The sequence below is a fragment of the Pterocles gutturalis genome, unplaced genomic scaffold (genome assembly GCF_000699245.1).
Source record: "Pterocles gutturalis isolate BGI_N339 unplaced genomic scaffold, ASM69924v1 scaffold11836, whole genome shotgun sequence".
NCBI lineage: Eukaryota > Metazoa > Chordata > Aves > Pterocliformes > Pteroclidae > Pterocles > Pterocles gutturalis.
In genome coordinates this window covers 5,974-24,778 of record NW_010103121.1, presented here as the reverse complement: position 1 = coordinate 24,778, position 18,805 = coordinate 5,974, and the positions used below count along the sequence as shown (strand labels likewise).

The 18,805-nt window shown below is 36.3% G+C and overlaps 1 protein-coding gene across 1 annotated transcript in view; it reads right to left on the bottom strand.

Moving 5' to 3' along the window:
* Positions 1 to 452: 452 nt before the first annotated feature.
* The window catches only part of LSM14A (LSM14A, SCD6 homolog A (S. cerevisiae)), a gene marked incomplete at its 5' end in the record, with an annotated part of 18,856 nt that continues 503 nt past the window's right edge, over positions 453 to 18,805 (bottom strand). The window contains 9 exons of the mRNA XM_010086577.1: positions 453 to 1,122; positions 2,383 to 2,611; positions 3,492 to 3,663; positions 5,182 to 5,361; positions 5,905 to 5,967; positions 6,276 to 6,452; positions 8,326 to 8,448; positions 9,508 to 9,640; positions 11,038 to 11,201. Coding sequence (XP_010084879.1) covers positions 1,099 to 1,122; positions 2,383 to 2,611; positions 3,492 to 3,663; positions 5,182 to 5,361; positions 5,905 to 5,967; positions 6,276 to 6,452; positions 8,326 to 8,448; positions 9,508 to 9,640; positions 11,038 to 11,201 — 1,265 coding nt within the window. The remainder of the gene's footprint in view (positions 1,123 to 2,382; positions 2,612 to 3,491; positions 3,664 to 5,181; positions 5,362 to 5,904; positions 5,968 to 6,275; positions 6,453 to 8,325; positions 8,449 to 9,507; positions 9,641 to 11,037; positions 11,202 to 18,805) is intronic.

Sequence of the window (18,805 nt, the reverse complement as noted above, 5' to 3'; positions counted from 1 at the left end):
ACTTCAAACACTAAGAATTCTTTAAATTGCTTATGCCTACAGGTATTACAACAAAGTTAACATTTCAAGAATTGACAAATGGAGACATACTTTTGTCCCAGGCATTCCAGGAGAATCACTAACTCATGTGCCTGGTCCATTATTTAAAAAAGTTAATATTTATCACTAAGTAAAATTACTTGCAAATTTTGACATATGAAAATGTCTTTTCTCCTTATTTGAAAATACCTCCTTAATTTGGTCAAATCCTGTGATATGCCAGAAACTACAAAAGCAAATTCTTGTAAGAGAAGTGAAGAGTGTATCCAGTTTCGCGTAATGGAAGAACATTTTCAAATCTTCATTATAGTCCAAATATAAAATCAAACATTTAAGCCTGAAAAGCTGCTAAAGAAAAAACCCAACTAATTCAGTGTTCTTCAGCATATCAACTTTTGCAATAACACAGTATGTTTGCTGACTTAAAAATGTTTATTCTTTAAAAAAATTAGTTGCTTTTTATACAGCTATACAAAGTTTGTAATGTTTCTTTGGCAATGGGATATAATGGAATTTTACAACTATATAAAAAGTTTCCTTTGCCTAAGAAACAGTATTTACTGTGTGTACATATTTGACTGACAAAGCAAGTTTCCTACTGTCCAGCACCCTAGTTGATAAAAGTACAACTATCTCAAAAGGGATATTACAGGATTTCCAAAAAACAACCTTCAGTGGATCAAAACACTCACAGTATCGACGGCCTTCTGCATACAATTGTCCTTACAACTTGAAGCAATTATCAAATACAGTTTAGTAATAAGAAAAATCCTCTCAGTGATGAAAAAATACTTAAACTCCATCGAAGTACTGCTTTATAATTAACTATACATAAGAAATTACTTATCCTTCTGTCTCAAATATATTTAATGCTCACTGTTTTCAAAGATGGCCATTTTTCAAAAGTAACTGCATTACACCCCTTTGAAATTAAATAGTTAAATCCCAGTGCTGGTGACAAGTATACAGCAAATTAACTTCATTCTTTGCAGAGACTGAAACTAATTCTCTGGATTCAAGAAGATCTAGACGTTCACCCGGTTTCAGCTTTCTTGTAGACTATGCAGCAACTTTGTTGTCTTTCTAGAGGGAACAACAGTACAATGTTAAAATTAATCTTGCAAAACAAAGTCACAAATTAATCTGGGCAACAGCACTGGGAGAAGATGCAGGGTGATGGCTACTTCCCATCTTCTAAAATCAGAAAGGACACCTCCCTACGTGATCAGGTTCACATCTGGTCAAAACACCCTCGGTCTCACAGACGCAGAAGCAGCTTGTTGCTTTGACTAGATGCGTGGCACAAATCCTCAGTCTTTACACCACCTCTTACTTATCTGGAAGGCTGTAAAATTCTTTCATTCAGAAATTCAAATCTTGGATCTTTAACCCCTCCTTTCAATTGATGCTCAGCTACCAAAATTTATTTAAGTCACAGGACTAATTATTGTAAACTAATGAAGAAATATCTGAGGGACAGTCAGAACCCTTCCATGATGAAAAAAAGGCTCTCCCCCTCTTTTTTTTTTAATTAAAAAATATATCTCCAACCAGAAAACTAAGATTTTGTGTTGCAAAACTAGCTGCTCATGCAGAAAAAGTTCTGTCCCAGTCTGAGTTGTAAAAGCCTGTATTTACTTGCATCAATCTGCTTAATTATATTTGTTACTGATTCTAAACAGTGTGCCAGTATTACTTCTGTTCCTTAACAAGCTAACATTTGAGTTCAATATACATGCTTAATGCCAAGAAAAATGGCTTGCACTTAAATTATTAAAAGATCTTGGTTTTGCAAGCAACTAAGCTCTGCTGATTTACATAATCTGTACAATCAATGACCTTCCATTAAAAGGAGAATTGTTTTCAAGAAAAAGAAGGTGCACCTAAGGTACCACTAGCACAGCATGCATCACTGTACCACCTGGGGCTGAGCACTAACTCTGTCCTGCCTTTGAATGGCTGTAGCAGGAAGAAGAGTTAAGATCTTCAACAGGAAACAGAGAAATGGATGTCTTCATAGTGTTGCAAAAGCAACAAATTGCATGACTATACTGTAAAGGCACTTTTACACACATTGCGACCCCCCTCCAATTCCAGCTATAGAACAAATGTTTAGGGCATGTGAAGAAAGGTAGCTTTTAGTTTTGGTTGCTGTTGATAGTCAAATGATGCTACGTAACTAAAATTTCAGCATTAATGGACTTTCAATTAAGTAGCTCAGAGTACCTGCAAAACACTATTCAAGAAGTTCCAGCTCAACATCAAATCTAAAAGCAGAAGTTTTTTTACCACTAGTTCCCAAGAGCAGTGGATCAGGTCATAGTAAGATCAAGTATATTTTACCCTATATTCAAAGTCAGCAAACTCCCTGCCTCCACGGCCTCCTCTGAATCCACCACGAAATCCTCGGGGAGCAGTGAAACCACCTCTTCCACCTCCTCGTCCCCTTCCACCTCGGAAGCCAATTCCCCCTCTGCCTCTGTACCCTCCACGGCCACGATTGGGACGCAGTGGTATTCCGAAGGTCTCTGCATTTAATCTTCTTTCCTCAGCCCAGGTGGGTCGCCGCTCTCTGTCACACAAAAAGAACAACGATTGTTTTAAAACACACTTCAGAAGGAAGATTGCCTGGCTTAGTTAGAATCGCCAGAAAGCCCATGAAATTAAAAAAATGATACTTTAATCACATTGTAAATCTCCAAATTATCCCTTTGGCAAGAATCTAGATGTCTGCCACAATTCATTTAACTCAACACAAAGGGGTATGTCACAGTATCATTAATTATATATTGACAATGCTGTAAGAGTTTCCCATATAGAAGGACACAGTCTGTATCCTCTGCACACAGCGCCATATAATAAAATGAATAAATAAAAGCTGCCTGCAATTTAAAACAAGAAATAGAAAATAAGAGTTTGCAGTTACAGATGGTATTTTATCTAGCTGTCAGTACAACCACCCCCAACCTCCATAATCCAGAACAGGTCAACAACTCACATAATCTTGTCTAATAAAAAGGCAACAGCAAAAGACAACCTTTAAATTTCCTGAAATGCCATCTTCCCATTCAAACACCACTACTGGCCAAGACGGTTATGTAACCTACTTCAAAACCATTACCAAAGCACAGTCATAATTGATTTAACTAAAGTAGTAATTTTGTAACAAAACAAAAAAAGCTTTAGTAAATCTGGAAAGGAGGTTCTGGAATATATACACTCAGTTCTACAAGCACGGCTCTAAAACATTTAAAAATGTCTTCCTATTGATGTATTGTACTTACCCACAAATAAATTTTGTGCTTCATATTTCTGTTTTATTTTTTGCCCACTGCATGTGGACATCATCTTTACCCACTTTTGATTCAGAGTGGATGGTAATAAGCAGTGCTGATACTACATTATGACATAAACATGCACTAAGTAGACTAACAAGCTTCCCCTAGCCATACCTATTGTCATCACAGGAGATGTTATCAAAGAAGGATTTGGTTTTGTCATAGTAGCAGTTGGGTCCAAGTGGATCTTCCTCATCCGCATTCCCTTCGCTATTTTGGGTATCAACACCTGAGTCACCTTTGTCTTCTCCATTTACAGGCTTCTCTGGTTTCTCAAGTTTATCTTCTGGAAAATAAAAAGTAAACAGAAGCCTTCCAGACCATCATACTAAACAAAACAGCACTGTTAACTTATTCCCAGACAGACAGACTCAAACTATACTGACTGCTCAAAAATACAAAAAGGCCTCCAAGATTTAATGTGAAAGTCAAATAATTTGACACATAAATTAGTATGTTTTACTGTCTGGAGGTTTGATATCCTCCATATTCTCTGGGGGTTTGATTAACAAAAAACCTGTGGTAAAATGGATTTAATAGCCATCTATTTTATAACCTCCTAGCTACTTTCCTTCCAGACTTAAAAGCCTCATTAAGTCATTCCTCATATAAAAGCCATTCCATGTTTTTGCTCATTCCTGTTACCCTTCTCCTTTGTCTTCTGACTTTGCTGTTACCTCCTTCGAGACACAGGGCCAGCATTTGAGATCTTAAACCACGAACTGACTTTATGATATATTTCTTTCCTAATAATACCTGAAGTTCAACTTACTGGCTTGGCTGGTACTGAAAAAGAAGCTGCTGGTTTAACAGAACTAGCTATTACAATCCTGAAGTCTCATTCCTAAATGCTTATAGGTTAAATCTCATGATGCTGTGCATAAGCTTCAAATAACCAGCTCAACCTTTCCACAACACACACACGCAAATTACCACTGTGTCTCATAAAATATCTCTATAGCTCTTTATGGTTAGCTTTCCCTTTCCTCTTTACTATTACGAAAAAAAAAAAAATCATTATCAACAGCAAACTGTCAACTCATTTAAAAAATGATCCAGAAAAAGAGGCAAGCACCAGAGAACAAAATCTATGGGGTTCTACTGGTGTTTTTTGTCCCTGCAGAAATCCAACCATTTACTCCTACCTTTCACTTCCCAGCTTTTAGCCAATCATTTACTGAAGCAGGAATCTCCCTATTTTAACCTGTAACAAGTTTGTCCAAAAATAGTAGCAGCAGTGTAATGAACAGGTGGCTGGTCACAAGAGAATGAGGTAATTAAAACAGAAGCCTGCTAGAAGACAAAACAGAAGTACAAGCAGTATGGATCTGAACTACTCCTGTGTTTCTCTGGAAAACAGTAAAAGCAAAGAAATGCCAAAACTCTTAAATTGAAACTCTTGTGCATCCTCCAGTGAAGTTCTGATCCCAAAGTCATATTTTTGTGATTAATAATTGAAAACATAAAATATGGATTTTCTTTTATTGCATCACTTCCAGAACTCAACAGTAAACTCACATTATTGGGACTTCTGCTCAAGTAATCTGCATTTTTAACCAGACTTGTTAGAACACGATGTATGATATTTGTTAGTTAAAATTAATTTAAAACTCAAATATTGACACAAGTATTAAATTAAATAGATGATCCCAGTTTAGTTGATCATTGATTTTTTTTCATTTTTTTTAATGACTGCAAACAAGACCTAACAGGATATCCCTTTTAAAAGTTGCTTCCCAAGATAGTGTTAAAACAGCAAGACACAGTTTTTCCATGCTCAAATCTAAAGCAAAAATTGAATTACCTTTTAGTTTAAGTTTATTATGAAATTCTCTATCAATTTCCTCCTTGTTAAATTGTGCATTTGCACTTTCAAAGTCGAAGTCCTTCTCAAACTTCATTGGACCATCCCTCCTAATACCAAATCTTCCTCGGCCCCCTCTATGACCTCCACGGCCTCTCCGCACTGCAGGTCCACCTGGAACTGAAAAGGTTTGGGTTTTTTGTTTGTTTGTTCTTTGTTTTTTTTTTAATTCCCGAGGTAAAAGGTTGGGATTTCATGCATCCTCTTCCTGCACTTCTGTTAAAAGTCCTGTCAGAGCAGCTTGTAATTTGTAAATTAATCTCACAGTTAGTGGCTTTTCAGGCAAGTATTTTCATAGAAAGGTAACAGGTTTTATTTCATGCTATTGTGTTTATAAATCCGTGAATACTACTTGGTTTTGCATTTTTTCCCAATCACTTTATATAGAGCAACCAGAAGAGATTTTATCTTTAATGTTCACTTTTTGTGCCTGCATTATTGTGACTTAATGTAAAGTTATTGTTACCCACCAGAAACAGCTATGTGAAAGCATTCTAAATTCATAAATTCTTTATTACTGTAATCCAAACTGCAAGATTTCTGGACATTAGAAACAAAGTCCTAGCACTTTGCAAACTATACGCAATGCTGTATTTCAGCAGACTTTTTAAAAAAAACTTAAGTCTGAAGACAGTGATAGCTATTTCTCAAAACAAGATTTACCAATTTGTCGTTTGTTTTCATTTCTGAGTTCATTTTCTGATCTTGAAACCTTGTGTGCTTCAGCTAAAGTTGGAAATAAAGAAATGTTTTGTTTATCCAGCTAGGTATTTTTGATCACACTTTTGTATATAATGATATAATTCAGATTTCAAAGAAATTTAAACCTAAAAAAGTAAACCACAAGTTTAACTTCATAAGAGAAAAAAAAAATTTAGAATATATGCTTGACTCTAAAAAGAAATACATCCCGATCTCTGCTGGCCAGTCTACCACTACTGGACGACAGGAAAATTCCGACCCATGACCCTTCAAAAGAGCACTTCATATGTGTATGAAGGAAAACAAGCCATACGAAAAGTATCCAAAGCTACCTCGTCTGTGCTCCTGATTCTCTATCGATTTTTGGCTAGCAGACACCAAAGGTCTGGCTGGTACAGGACTCCTCCTCCCAACTGGTGCTGGAGTAGGCAAGTGGGCTGAAGCTGTCTGTACTGCTTGTTCCATGGTAGGGCTCCTTCTCAAATGATCTATCTGAGGGCTTGAACGACCTGTGGAGAAAAACAAAACAAAACAAAAACCCAAAGAGTTATTTCTCATCCACAAATTTGAGTTACTGGTCTCAACCAATCTAGACTGATAGGTTTATCTGCCTTACCAGTCAAGACAGCTGTGTCCAAAGAAGAAATAAATATTTCTGCACCCTCAGATCCACTAATCCAGAATGAAGGATATTTAGCAACTCCCCTTCCCCCAGTCTAAAAGAAAAAAATGGGTAGGACAATTAATCCCTACCAACTTATCCATAATGTGCATTTAACTGTGGAATGATTTTTTTTTACTGATTGGAGGCAAAAGTACTCTTTCTGCCTCCCTGGAAAGGCAAGTGGCTGCTCTCAAAAGGCAGAGGTAGAGTTGTGATACTGAAACTTAATTTCATCTAGCACACTCTGTTGTATGATCACCACAAAATAAATGAAGAGAGGTGGCTAGTGCCAGGCATAATGCAGATGAAGGAGCTATGAAAGATTCCCCACAACGCGCTGTTCATATATTTCAATTTGCAGCATGAGTGACTGAAGCCAGAAGCATGTTTAGAATAGAGATATTTGATCCAGCCAGACAAGTTTATGACACCATACAGGTAAATCTACCAGGAAATTAGGATAAGACTCAAGTCCCAGTAAGCAGAAAAAAAGAATAATGTCGTATCCCATAAAAAAGCTAAACAAAAGAAAAAAAAAGCCACTTAAAAAAAAAAAACAAAAAAAAAAAACAAAAAAACCCCCCCAATAAACCCAAACCAACCACACCACACTTACGATCTACAACGATGACCAATATTTTTCAAAGTAAACACACACTGAAAAAACTTGTTGGTGCCCTACAGGAAATTTCGTGGCAGTATGCACACTCATCTGGAGCATATGTCATACACTAAGTCCAAGAATCACAAAGGTTTCAATTTCTCCCATAGAAAATCAAACTACTCTTTCAACTGAGAAACAGTAAAAGCTCAGCATACCTTTTTCCTCCCTTCAATTAATGCAACAAAGTAGAACCTGTTGATAATCCACTCAACTAATCCTAGAAAGCACTCCGAGTTGGTATACAAATCTCAACTAGAATTTAGGAAAACACCTGTTTGCTTTAAGTAAAGTGTTTTGCCTTTTAACATGACTGCACAAACTTAAAAATAGCATTAGGAATATACCTCAGCACACTATTTTACTTGAAGCAGTGAAGAGTGGAAGAACAGGAAATAATGCCTTTTGGATTCTGAGGAGCAATCTTAACACATTTGCATGAAAAGTGAGGGTGAAGGTGCTCAACATTTAGTTTCTTTTTTTCTTTGCCACTTAAAAAAAAAAATCAAGAATTTCCTTTTTACTTCTACTTTCTTTTTCCAGTATTACACAAACTACCCATAGAGTTTCCGTTACCATTAATCTGACTTAACTGTCATGCCACTACAAGCAACCAGGTCTGCTGTTAAAATTATTTCTATAAATACACATTAACAAAAAAAATACCTTTAGGAATAAGGATTTTAAAATTGCAGGCTGAAGGACTTCACAATTCAATCAGCATGAAGTATCTCAAAGTTTGTCATGCTATCAATAAAACTAGATATTGAATTTCCATATGCACCTACTTGCTAACATTATTCAACTAAAGTAAGTCCTACTCCTCAATACAGATGCTTTAAGGACAATAACAAATGGTTAGTTACCTATGCAGCACACCAAGATGTAGGAACACATATTTAAAGAGCAAGTACAAAGACTCTCAATGCTTTCTGGTTCTACTATCAAGTGTTTTCATGACATAATTAATCTCTTTGGTTAGCATTTCTGGCAACCACCTAAATCATGGGGACACAATTGGTCAAAAAATATCAAAGAGTTATTAAAAAAGATTTACCTTGAGACATTTGTGTTTTTAGTGATCTTGCATCTGTTGTAAAGGCAGAACCAACTGCAGTGCTTTGGGACATGCTAGCATTGGCTGAAGAGTCTGTTCCAAACGATGTTAAAGAACCTCCTGCTTTGAAAGAAATAATATAGTTGTAAAACCTAGTTTAGACTGTTTTCTATTTCTTTTTAATTATCACAAAATGATTAGTGAAGCCATATTAGGCAGTTATTCTAGAATACACTTAAGTCTGCCCTTCACATACACTTTAATATATGTATACATAGTAAGTTGTTAAGACTGTAATACCTTGATGCTTTTCACCTTAAAAAAAACCCTGCTAACTTTATCATCACAAGTGTTAATATAGCATAGTAATGACAGCATCTTATAATGTACAATAACATTTGTTTATATTTGCACTTAACATTTTTTAAACAAAAATATGGCTGTCACATCTTATCAACTCATATCAAGTTATGGCCAATCCTACAGCCTGCCTTTCACATGGCTAATATTTTCCATACCAGGAGTTACACTGTCACCATAACAGTTACAAGAACGTGAGTTCCCATGTAAAAAACTAAAAGTTGAAATTAAAAAAAAAAGCACTTGAAGGGAAGAATTGAAGTTGGCAAGTCTTAGAGAGCATCTGCAGCATGAAGGAGCCACTAACCCATGCAGCTCACAAATACTTCAGGCATGTGCTTCATGCCAAGCTAACATCTCCTCAACAGCTCGAGTACTGTGCTGGCACATGGATTGCCAAATGATCCAAACCCTTGGTTAAGGCACACACCACCTGGTCAACCTGGGATACCAGATGTCCGCAGCACAGCTATGGGGCTTCTGGGGAGGAGCTGCCTCTACCACTTGTGAAATATAATGAATACACGATTAAAGTAACAAATATACATGAAAAGGAACAAATTTGTGAATACAGGAACCCTTCCCCACTTGTGCCTCTGAGATAGGGTGTTTAGTTCTCAATCATAATTGCTTTGATTTGAGATGCAAAGTCTATGAAAAACTCTCTACTTTTGAGCTAAGCTGTGGGACTGATACAGACTGAAGACTTTGGATCAGCCTTTAGGATAAGATGTTGATGGAATTATAAACACTGATTACTGTCTACACACACACATGCAACTCCACTTACAGGAAAACACCAAATAATAAAAATGAACATACCAACTCCAACAGCGCCAAACTGCTGCCCCACCAGTGGGCTGGGACTAAACTGACTGTATGCAGGCATTCTGCCAAAAGGACCATAGGTGCCCACAGACTGGAATGAAGATGTAGTTGAAGATCCTAGTGAAGACTAAAGACAAAACACACTTGCAGAAATTAATGTTTACATAAAAAGGAGGGAACAGTTCTGCAGGGGAAAAAAAAATGTAGAAACTCAAACTATTTGTTAAATTTACCCTAACACCACTACTGTGGCTAACACATATAAAAGACCTTAACATTCATAAAGTTTATTTTAATATTAAGAATTTAACTGCTTTAACACAGAAGACAGCACAAAAATAATGAATTACACACATTACCCTGCATGAAAACTCAAACCAGACAATAGTTACCAGAAAACATGTTCACAAGTATGTATACAGTTTAGAAAGCACTTTTACCTTTCTAATATCACAGAATTGTGGAAACAGTACCATAGAATTTTGGAGTCTTTTCCCTAGAACTTCAGATACTGGACACTTGTCAAATGTGTGTACAAGCTTTTGTTGGCAAACTTGGAAAATGTCATATCTTCCTCCCTGAAGTTTCAAAAACCACATGAACAATGGAAGACCCAAACACACTGGAGGAGAGTGGGGTTATTACTGTTACTGGGGTTAGCAGCAATGCAATTTCACAGCTCTCAACTATCACTGACAAGAGGAGTTGCACCAAATTCAGCAAAAGATCTTAGAGGACTGCAAGGGTACTTTGTAACGAAGTATCAAGAATTTTATCTTATGGAATAGTTAAACATTCAAAATGTTTACATGGAATTATCAAGTTCCATTTGAACCAAGAACTTCCATCTTGCTCTCAGGAATGATTTTAAGACACTCCACAAGCACAGTCAACAGGCCAACAAATTTCAGAGATCAAAAGTAACTATCTCCATCAGTCCATTTACTACAAAGTATCAGATTAATTAACCCCGAAGGCTTCAAGCTGTAAGTTGCTCTCCCTTCAGCAACCAAGTATTCTCTTTTCAAATAACTGCCCTTCAGCATGAAGCCTTTTTAAAAAACACATAGCCAGATGCAACACTTTTAAAGTCATAGGGAGCAAAAAAAGTTGAACATTACAATCCAAAAGAAAAAATAAACATAAAAATCACTAATGATTTGCGGAGGTTTCAGCATCTACTCCATTTGACTTAAACCAAGTCCGATCTTTCCAAGAAGTCTTGCATATGTGTCCTCCTAAACCAAGTATCTCTCAAAAAAGGCATCAGGGTCTACCAAAAGTCATTAGTAGTTTTTGAAAAAACAGGCAGCTTTGATATCCAGTGCTTTGTGCTAGAGTTAGATTTCAACCTTGATTTTCACAGTTAAAGGCATGATTCAAAAGACAAAAATCTTTCCAGAGTTCTTTACATTGGGTTGTGAATTTTACAACAACATTTTAAATTTCCAGCACTCAGCTGGAGAGCACTTAAAGCTACCAGGTTACATCTTCTGCAACAAACATCTAAAAACATTGACTTACCTGAACAATAGCAGGGTCCTGTGGCAAAGAACACTGAGGCTTTGGCGGCTCACAGACAGTTAGGTCTTTAATGTCACTGCCACGGAATATAATATACTCAAAGACTTCATCACGAGGTGGTATAGGTCTATCAGTTGGTCTATCTTCTGTACCAAAGGAGCGAACTGCAAAATAGGGAAGGGAGAAAAAAAATCAAAACATTCCACAATCAATAAAAAGGTTTCAAGTATACTAACAGCTTTAAATTAAAAGAATAAAATTTTGTTGCAAAAACCCCTTATTAAATAGGCAGCATATTCTTTGCCATTATCAACCACCCAGACATAAACAAGTAATTTGATCTTATAAATTTCAGTTAAAAATCAAGCAGAAAGACATCTCTTCTGTTCCTTACTGAGACATCACTTATGCTATCACTCACATGTTGACTATTTCAACTGTTTTGTGAGGATAAGAGGAAGCAGTAAAGCAGTTTTTTGCTAACGTTAACACTTTCTGGACATTATAGCAACAGGAACACCAACAAAGGCTAGTAAATCAAGTCCTGTGAATCAAAAACTACATGATATTACATACTTCACATTCTGTACTTGCAAATCAGGAAAAAATATACTACTACTATAAAATAGAATATTAAATATAATCTAAAGCAAAGTATTTCTCAATAGATTCAAGGTCTGAATCAAGATTTAAATAAAAATCAGGAATTCTGTGCTATGTATAGACATTTTCACTAAGCAAAATGCATTTTTCTTGCAGGTTTAATTTCATATGATCTTTGTCAAATTAAGTTAACTCACTGGGGCATAATTATCTTCCTAAGTAGGCCTGCATGGTGTGCAACATACCAAGACATCAAATTTATATGTATGTACTTAGCTGAATTCCAACAGTTTTCATATTGCATAGTGATGAAGCTTATCATGCTTTGCCCTTTGCACCACATATAATCACTACCACTGCATGTCGATAGCATCATTCTACCTTCACTACCCACTCCAGGACTTTTCCTCACCATAAGACTGCCAGCCCTAGGCTAATAAAATGAAACAAACAAACAAACAAACAAAATCTAACAAAGATATATGTCTCCAAGACCTAGAGTTCTGTAAGCAAGAACTAAACAATGAATTGAAAACAGACAAAAAAAAAAGTCACACTCTCCTGAACATCAACTTGCAGCAGCTTTAACAATCCCTCATGACTGTCTTTGCTCTAGCCTTTTAAGAGCTTTTTATTTCTTTGTAGGGTACTACAGGTTATGCTGAGGAAAACATCTGTATTTTGCTTTAATTTACCAGAATTAGTTTTCCCTCCATTTTCAGCTGCATAAACAATTTGGAGACATCATTAGGCACTTATTTGCACCCATAAAACCATTAGTCAAGAAAAACAAAGTTTCCTGTTGAGTTGTATAAAGTGATACTGAGTCATTTCTCAGGCTGTACCAACCATCTTCCATCACTGTTGCTTCTTCCAGTACTCCATAAACAGAGTTATCAGTCAAGTATTACAAATCTTTGAGAAGTATAATCCAGAGGTAAACTCCACACTACCGTGAAAAATAACATTAAGTGGATACAGTTATTTTGTTCATACTTATATCGTCTACTGAGATGAATTTAATCAACTTTTCTATTTCTGTGCACGTGAAAGTCTGCTCTGAATGGTACTATAAAATGTAAGTGCTGTAAAAAGGCATACACTGTTAAGTGAATTTCAATCTTTTGTTATAAGATAAATCTGCCTTCTCTTCTTCTACAGAAAAAATATATCTGAAGCTGAAGAATTTGCAGAAATTAACTCAAAGTAATACACAATAGCTTAACAACATTATCAATGGGTCATATGTATTACTGTAGTTTATTCTGTTTCTTTTTATTCATCACACTTTTCTATTCCACTGCCTTGATCATGGATCCAACTTCGCTTGCTGGCCTTCTTACACTCTTTATTAGATAACTAGTAAATTAACCTGGCCCTTCATTCCACCATTTGACTTGCTGTCTTGGTAAGTGTAACCAAAGTTGATTTTGTATTGGTTCTCTCTATCCCACACTGAAATGGTTGCTCTAGTAGCCATTTTGTCTACAAAGGTGCACAAAAATAGCCAGAGTGTGATTAGTAACTTACTGATTTTACTTTCTAGCGAAAGTGAAGGAACTAAGCAGGAAAAAGAGGAGAGTAAACTAGAGGGTCACAACTCACCTTCTCATACAAATAAAAATCTGATGAACTATGGAAAAAAGGAGTATTTCTCTTTTAAGTCAGAGCTTTTCTGCATGAAGTATTTTACTATTAACACCAACATCACAAGACACATATAGAAACAGTTTTAACACCTGGCAATTACCTTTCTCCATTCTAAACCAAACACAAAAAAAGTGAACAACTTAACTTTCATCTAATGACGCCTTGTAAGAGGTAAAGGGATTTTAGTGTCTGTCAAAAAGAATGTTTTTCTCCCCATCATAAAATTACAGAAACATCAAAAGGAAGAATTTTCAATACCAAAAATTATAGTTAATTTTTAAGATATTCACTTGTCTTGCAACTAGATTAAGACACTGATAAGGTTGTCAACAGTTTCACAATAAAAAACATCAAGAGTTGCTAGTAGGAGTTTCTTCTCTACCTCTGCACTGGCCCAAACCAAAGTGGTTTTAGTGCAGCTTTCTGCAAACTACTTATAGTTTGTCCAATGAAGATCAGATCTGTTGGAGACAGGTAAGCAAACTCCTCTGACTTGGGGTTCAACCTTCTCCTCTCAACCCAAAACAGAAAAAATAACCATCGAAGTCTGATTTCCTTCTAGAGAAAGAAACCAGAACTGCAGGTGCAGCAACCTTAGAAAGCAGTTTAGTATAAGGGCTACTCAATGTTTTCGCAGCATCTACCCCACCTAGGTCCTTCAGACAGTAGTATCATAAAGAGTTGAATGTTAGTTTTAATATTTCGAAAAATAGCTATCTTTACAGTTTCTTCTTTCCTAGCCTGGATTAGAATTTAACATTATCTGAGCTTATTAAAGTAAAAAGTCTAATATTAAAGGTGGCCAGTACAATAGGATTTTAGAAAGAAATAGCTTTTACCATAGTTTTGCACGATCAGAAATACTAAGTTGCCAGAGTATCAAAAACACAAGGTATTGGAGCAGTAGCAGTCTTAGACCTCTATCCAGTTCTGTCTCTTGGGGTATTTCCTCAGACTACATCCTTCCTCCAGAACAAGGTGCAGTTGTTCATATATAGCAAAATACTGAACAGTGAGAGGAAATGAAAATAAGCATGTGAAAGATAATATAATCTTATAACACTTACCAGGACTACGGTAAATCTATTTAATCTTACTTTGTGAATCTAAGGGGTTTTTTTTTCCTTTTATTTTAAATGAGCTAAACTGGCTTTCTGACTTGCAAACAAAAAGGCAATCATCACATATTAACAGCAAACTTATTTTTTTCAGTGTAAATACACTTCAGTAGCTATCTAGAAAGAAACTAACACTGTTGAGCCTAACAGGATGCAAGTATGTGAACTTTATGCCCAAGTAGTTCCATCAATTTCATATTAAAGTGCTGCGAGAAAATTTTTGTACAGACTGTGACCTACTTCAGTGCGACTACTACACTATATTTTAATGCATATTACTGTATTATACTACTATAGCACCCAAGGAAAATACTGCAACTTTCCCTATCAGTTAACAGAAATTATTACCTGTTGATTAACACAGAAAAATAATGTGTTAATCAGAAGCCAAACTATATAATCTACTAGCAAAAGACAACTCTATTCCCATATAACGTGAAATATTGCAAATACACAGTTCAATCTCTGTACACAGCACTGACACAAATCCTGTCAGCCTTACTTCATATGTAGCATACATACACAGCAACTAGTCTTTCCCTGCTCTTAATGTACCCATGAGAAACATGACTAAAATGAGACCACCGTTACCAGAACACGTCATTACAATTGCCATCTCCCTTCAAAACATCACCACCTTTTCCCTGTAAACATGTTCAGATGCCTGCACACCACATTACAGGAAAATATTAATGTGAAGGAGCCAGGTTGTGGCAGGCTCATACAGAACAACTAATTCAGTCTGCATTCCCCTACTCGTAGGGGTGGTGAGTTAACAGGGAGATAGATATGAGGGAAGCAGCCAGAAGTGTGCTTTGACAAGAGGAATTTTTCTGCTGTGACACACTATGCACAGGGTTGGTTTGGCATTCATGCCCTGAACCTCAAGACATGGAGTGAGCATGTTACTTCACTGACTAAAAAATAAATTTATAAAAACTTGATACAAATTTAATCCTTCCCATTCCTGCTCCCACCCCTGAACTATACAAAATGCTCAAGTCTTCACAAGAATTTAACTTTTTTCTGTGTACATTTCTGAGTCTTTCACCCAACTAATATTGTGTAAAAGTCTAAAAAAAGGGAAGTTTTCTCTTTCATGTGCCATGACACTATGGAAAACACTATCACAGATTGTTGAAAATTCCAGAAATTACAGAAGTTTAACTACTTCTTAAATTACCGAGAGCTATTTCATTAATGTCTATTAATTACAACATTTCCAAATGCAACTCCCAATGGTCAACAGCTGATAACCGAAAACTGATGCATTACACCAGACAGACAGTATATAACTTTCTGTTTCTTATGTCTAAGGATTCTGTGCTGTTGGCAGGGAACAAAGCCTTTTCTGACCCAATATGGTTGTTCTTACAGTTTACCTACATTAAAAATCCATGTCTCTAAATCAGTGCCTTAAAATAGAAATACATTACGTATTACTATAATGAAAGATCATACCTAGTTTTCAATGCCACAACATGAAAGATCAAGCACAATCCGTCATGATTATTCCACAGCTGCCCCCCCAGGTAAAGCAGCAATCACTTTACAGAAAGAAAATTTATTCCTAACCGTGGCTTGCAAACACTCTATTCTTAAATTGGTCAGACTTAATTATGTTTAAAAAATTAAGTGTGAATTAGAAGTATGAACTAAAAGGACATTCCAAGTTAAGTTAACTTGAAACTTGAGAATAACAGTGGATTGTTCTTCATTCCAAACTCTAGCTCTGAAAAGCTGGCAATCCAAAAAACCATATGCATCAATAATACATAAAACCCTCGAATAACTGTAGAGCTTGCTTAATATTTGGAATCCAATATAGATGGGCATTTTCACTGTTATTTAAATAACAATACACTTCAACACTTCATTAAAGGATGTACTTTCCCTTATCAGACTCCAGCTTAGGATAAAAACGTTACACTCAATTTAAACAATTGCTATCTTCCTCTAACTCACGAGCCAGGCCAGAACTTCTGCTAGTGAAAGGATCACAGCTTTGGAAATATAATGCTGATTAGAGAACTACAGGAGATTGCCCCTCAGTAACTGAAGACTACAATCAATACCCCGTTAGCAACCCAAAAATCCTACTTCTGTCCAAAACCCCCAAAAGACTTCAGATAAATTAAGACATTCTACACGCACAACTTCATGAGATTAATCTCAGGCTTCAGTTTAACCCACTGAACAGTCCTACTATTAGGCAAACCTGTAGTTATGCAAGAACAGATTCTACCTCTAGTTTTGCCCTTTACATCACAAACAATTTCAGTGATTTCAGTTAGGGAATTAATAATTGCAAGTCTCCCTGCACTCAACCCAGGTAACAGTCACATGAAGCCAGCTACATAGTGATGCAACTAAAAGCATCGAGTCATCTTTTGGGGCTTTTTTTGTCTCTTTTTTCTGGCAGAAAATTTGACATTTGTGGTAAAGATCCATGGTAAACAGTTCTGGTTTGACTTCTGGACTGACCATATGAAGAAGAGATAACTATTACCTGATCACACATTTACAGCTACAGATAGTTCAGAAGGAAGATCTGCTTCTTTCATGCACAGACCTGGCCATGATTAACCACATTTATCATATAAATAAATCACACTTATTAAATAATTGCTATCATACCACATTCACATGACCTAAACCTTCATTTATTCAGAAACTTGAACGCCCTGGAGTTGAGCATTTTACTCACGAGCACAGTGAACTGTTGTACAGTCTAACATGGTTGTTATCAGCTTCCAGATTAATCTCAAGATTTTTGGTTCCAGGTGGCCTAGAAATACTGGTTTATTCTCTTCTGAATCAGGACACTATATTACAAAACACACATTCTTCAGCTAACTCAGCCAAGTTTTACTAAAGCAAATGTAATGGTTTAGATTTACATTTCTGACGAGCTATGGGAGGAGAGTAGGTTAGACTTGTAACTGCAGTTTGATCTATCTTAAATATGTACAGTTTGGCAGATAAGCCATAACATGACTTAACCACTCTTGAGAAGTCAGGCAAAATTGGCTTGGTCAGCACTAAATCTGTCTAATTTATGGCAAGACTGTCCCAGCTTCCTCAAGGATGGGATTCTTTAAGTGCTTTTGTAAAAACCTTAACAATCACAGCCAGCAACTGGAATTCCTAAACATTTATTTTTAATCACAGTGCTCATATTTTTCTCATATAAACAAACACTAGCTGCCCTTTTTAAATGGATAATGCAATCCCAGCAAGTAATTTAACCTAAAAGCAACTTTAGAAATAAGTAAAAATCACATTATTAAAGATAAATACTCTGGTAAATGAACTACACAAGGCTGGGACCAAACCTACTATAAGGTGTTTCAAAGCACACCTACAAGAATTTACAAAACAAAGCAATCTATTTCTCAAATAATATTTTTCGGGGGAGGGAGAGGGGGGGCAAGGGCCTTACAGAGACAAAGCACACAAACAAGAATTACCACAAATGCCAATGTGAGATGAAAGCAAACAAACTGCTACATGGTATCAACTCCAGGACCAACTATTATACACACCAAGTACATAAAACATAACAGATCGTCATTATGCTAGAATACTAAGCCTATCATATCAAACATTTGGTTTCATCAAGGTTTGGAATACTCTCATTCCCAAATATTCAATTTATACAAGAAGCAATTTTTCTCCTTACTTAATGGCTGGACAAACTCTGCTTTTATATATGCATTTAGATTATTTAGCAATATTTTAGAGTCAAGAAGCGTAGAGTAAAATATAACTGAGTTTTGCAGAATCTATTATAAAGTAGTTACTAAAAATTCTGACTTAATGTTTTACCTGAAAATTACACATTCACTGTCATGGATAATGGATTTGTGTTGAGAGTGTATTATCATGCGCAAGAAACAGCAAAGTCCTTCGGATGCCCAGTTTCAAAAATCCTTTTTTACTCCCTGATCTCCAGTAAACATAACTTCATAACTTTCTTACACACACACACCTATTCTCTGGTTAATACATCCTCACACCAGTGTCTGGTCTCAATTTCGATGTATACAGTGCTATATAGCTACCTCTGAAACGAAGAGCCCACGATCGGTGTTCCTTGTTGATAACCTAGCACTCACAGGGCCCCTTTAAACCCGAGCTGTCTCCTGCTCCAGGATGCAGAAGAGTTCAGTCGCACGCGGCCCTATACCGTGTAGGTCTGGAATTCTTGCGATGCAAAGAAATCCGCTTTCCAGCCTCCCCCTCCTACTCCCTTTTACGCACTAGCTCTGGACCACTTCCACCGCTAAGTGCTTCATACTTTTACTCTATTCAGGACTCCCTTTAGCAGCCCCTAACTAGGTAACATTCCTAGCTCCTCTTTGCGATGGTCACTCCGCGGCCACTCTGAGCTCGAA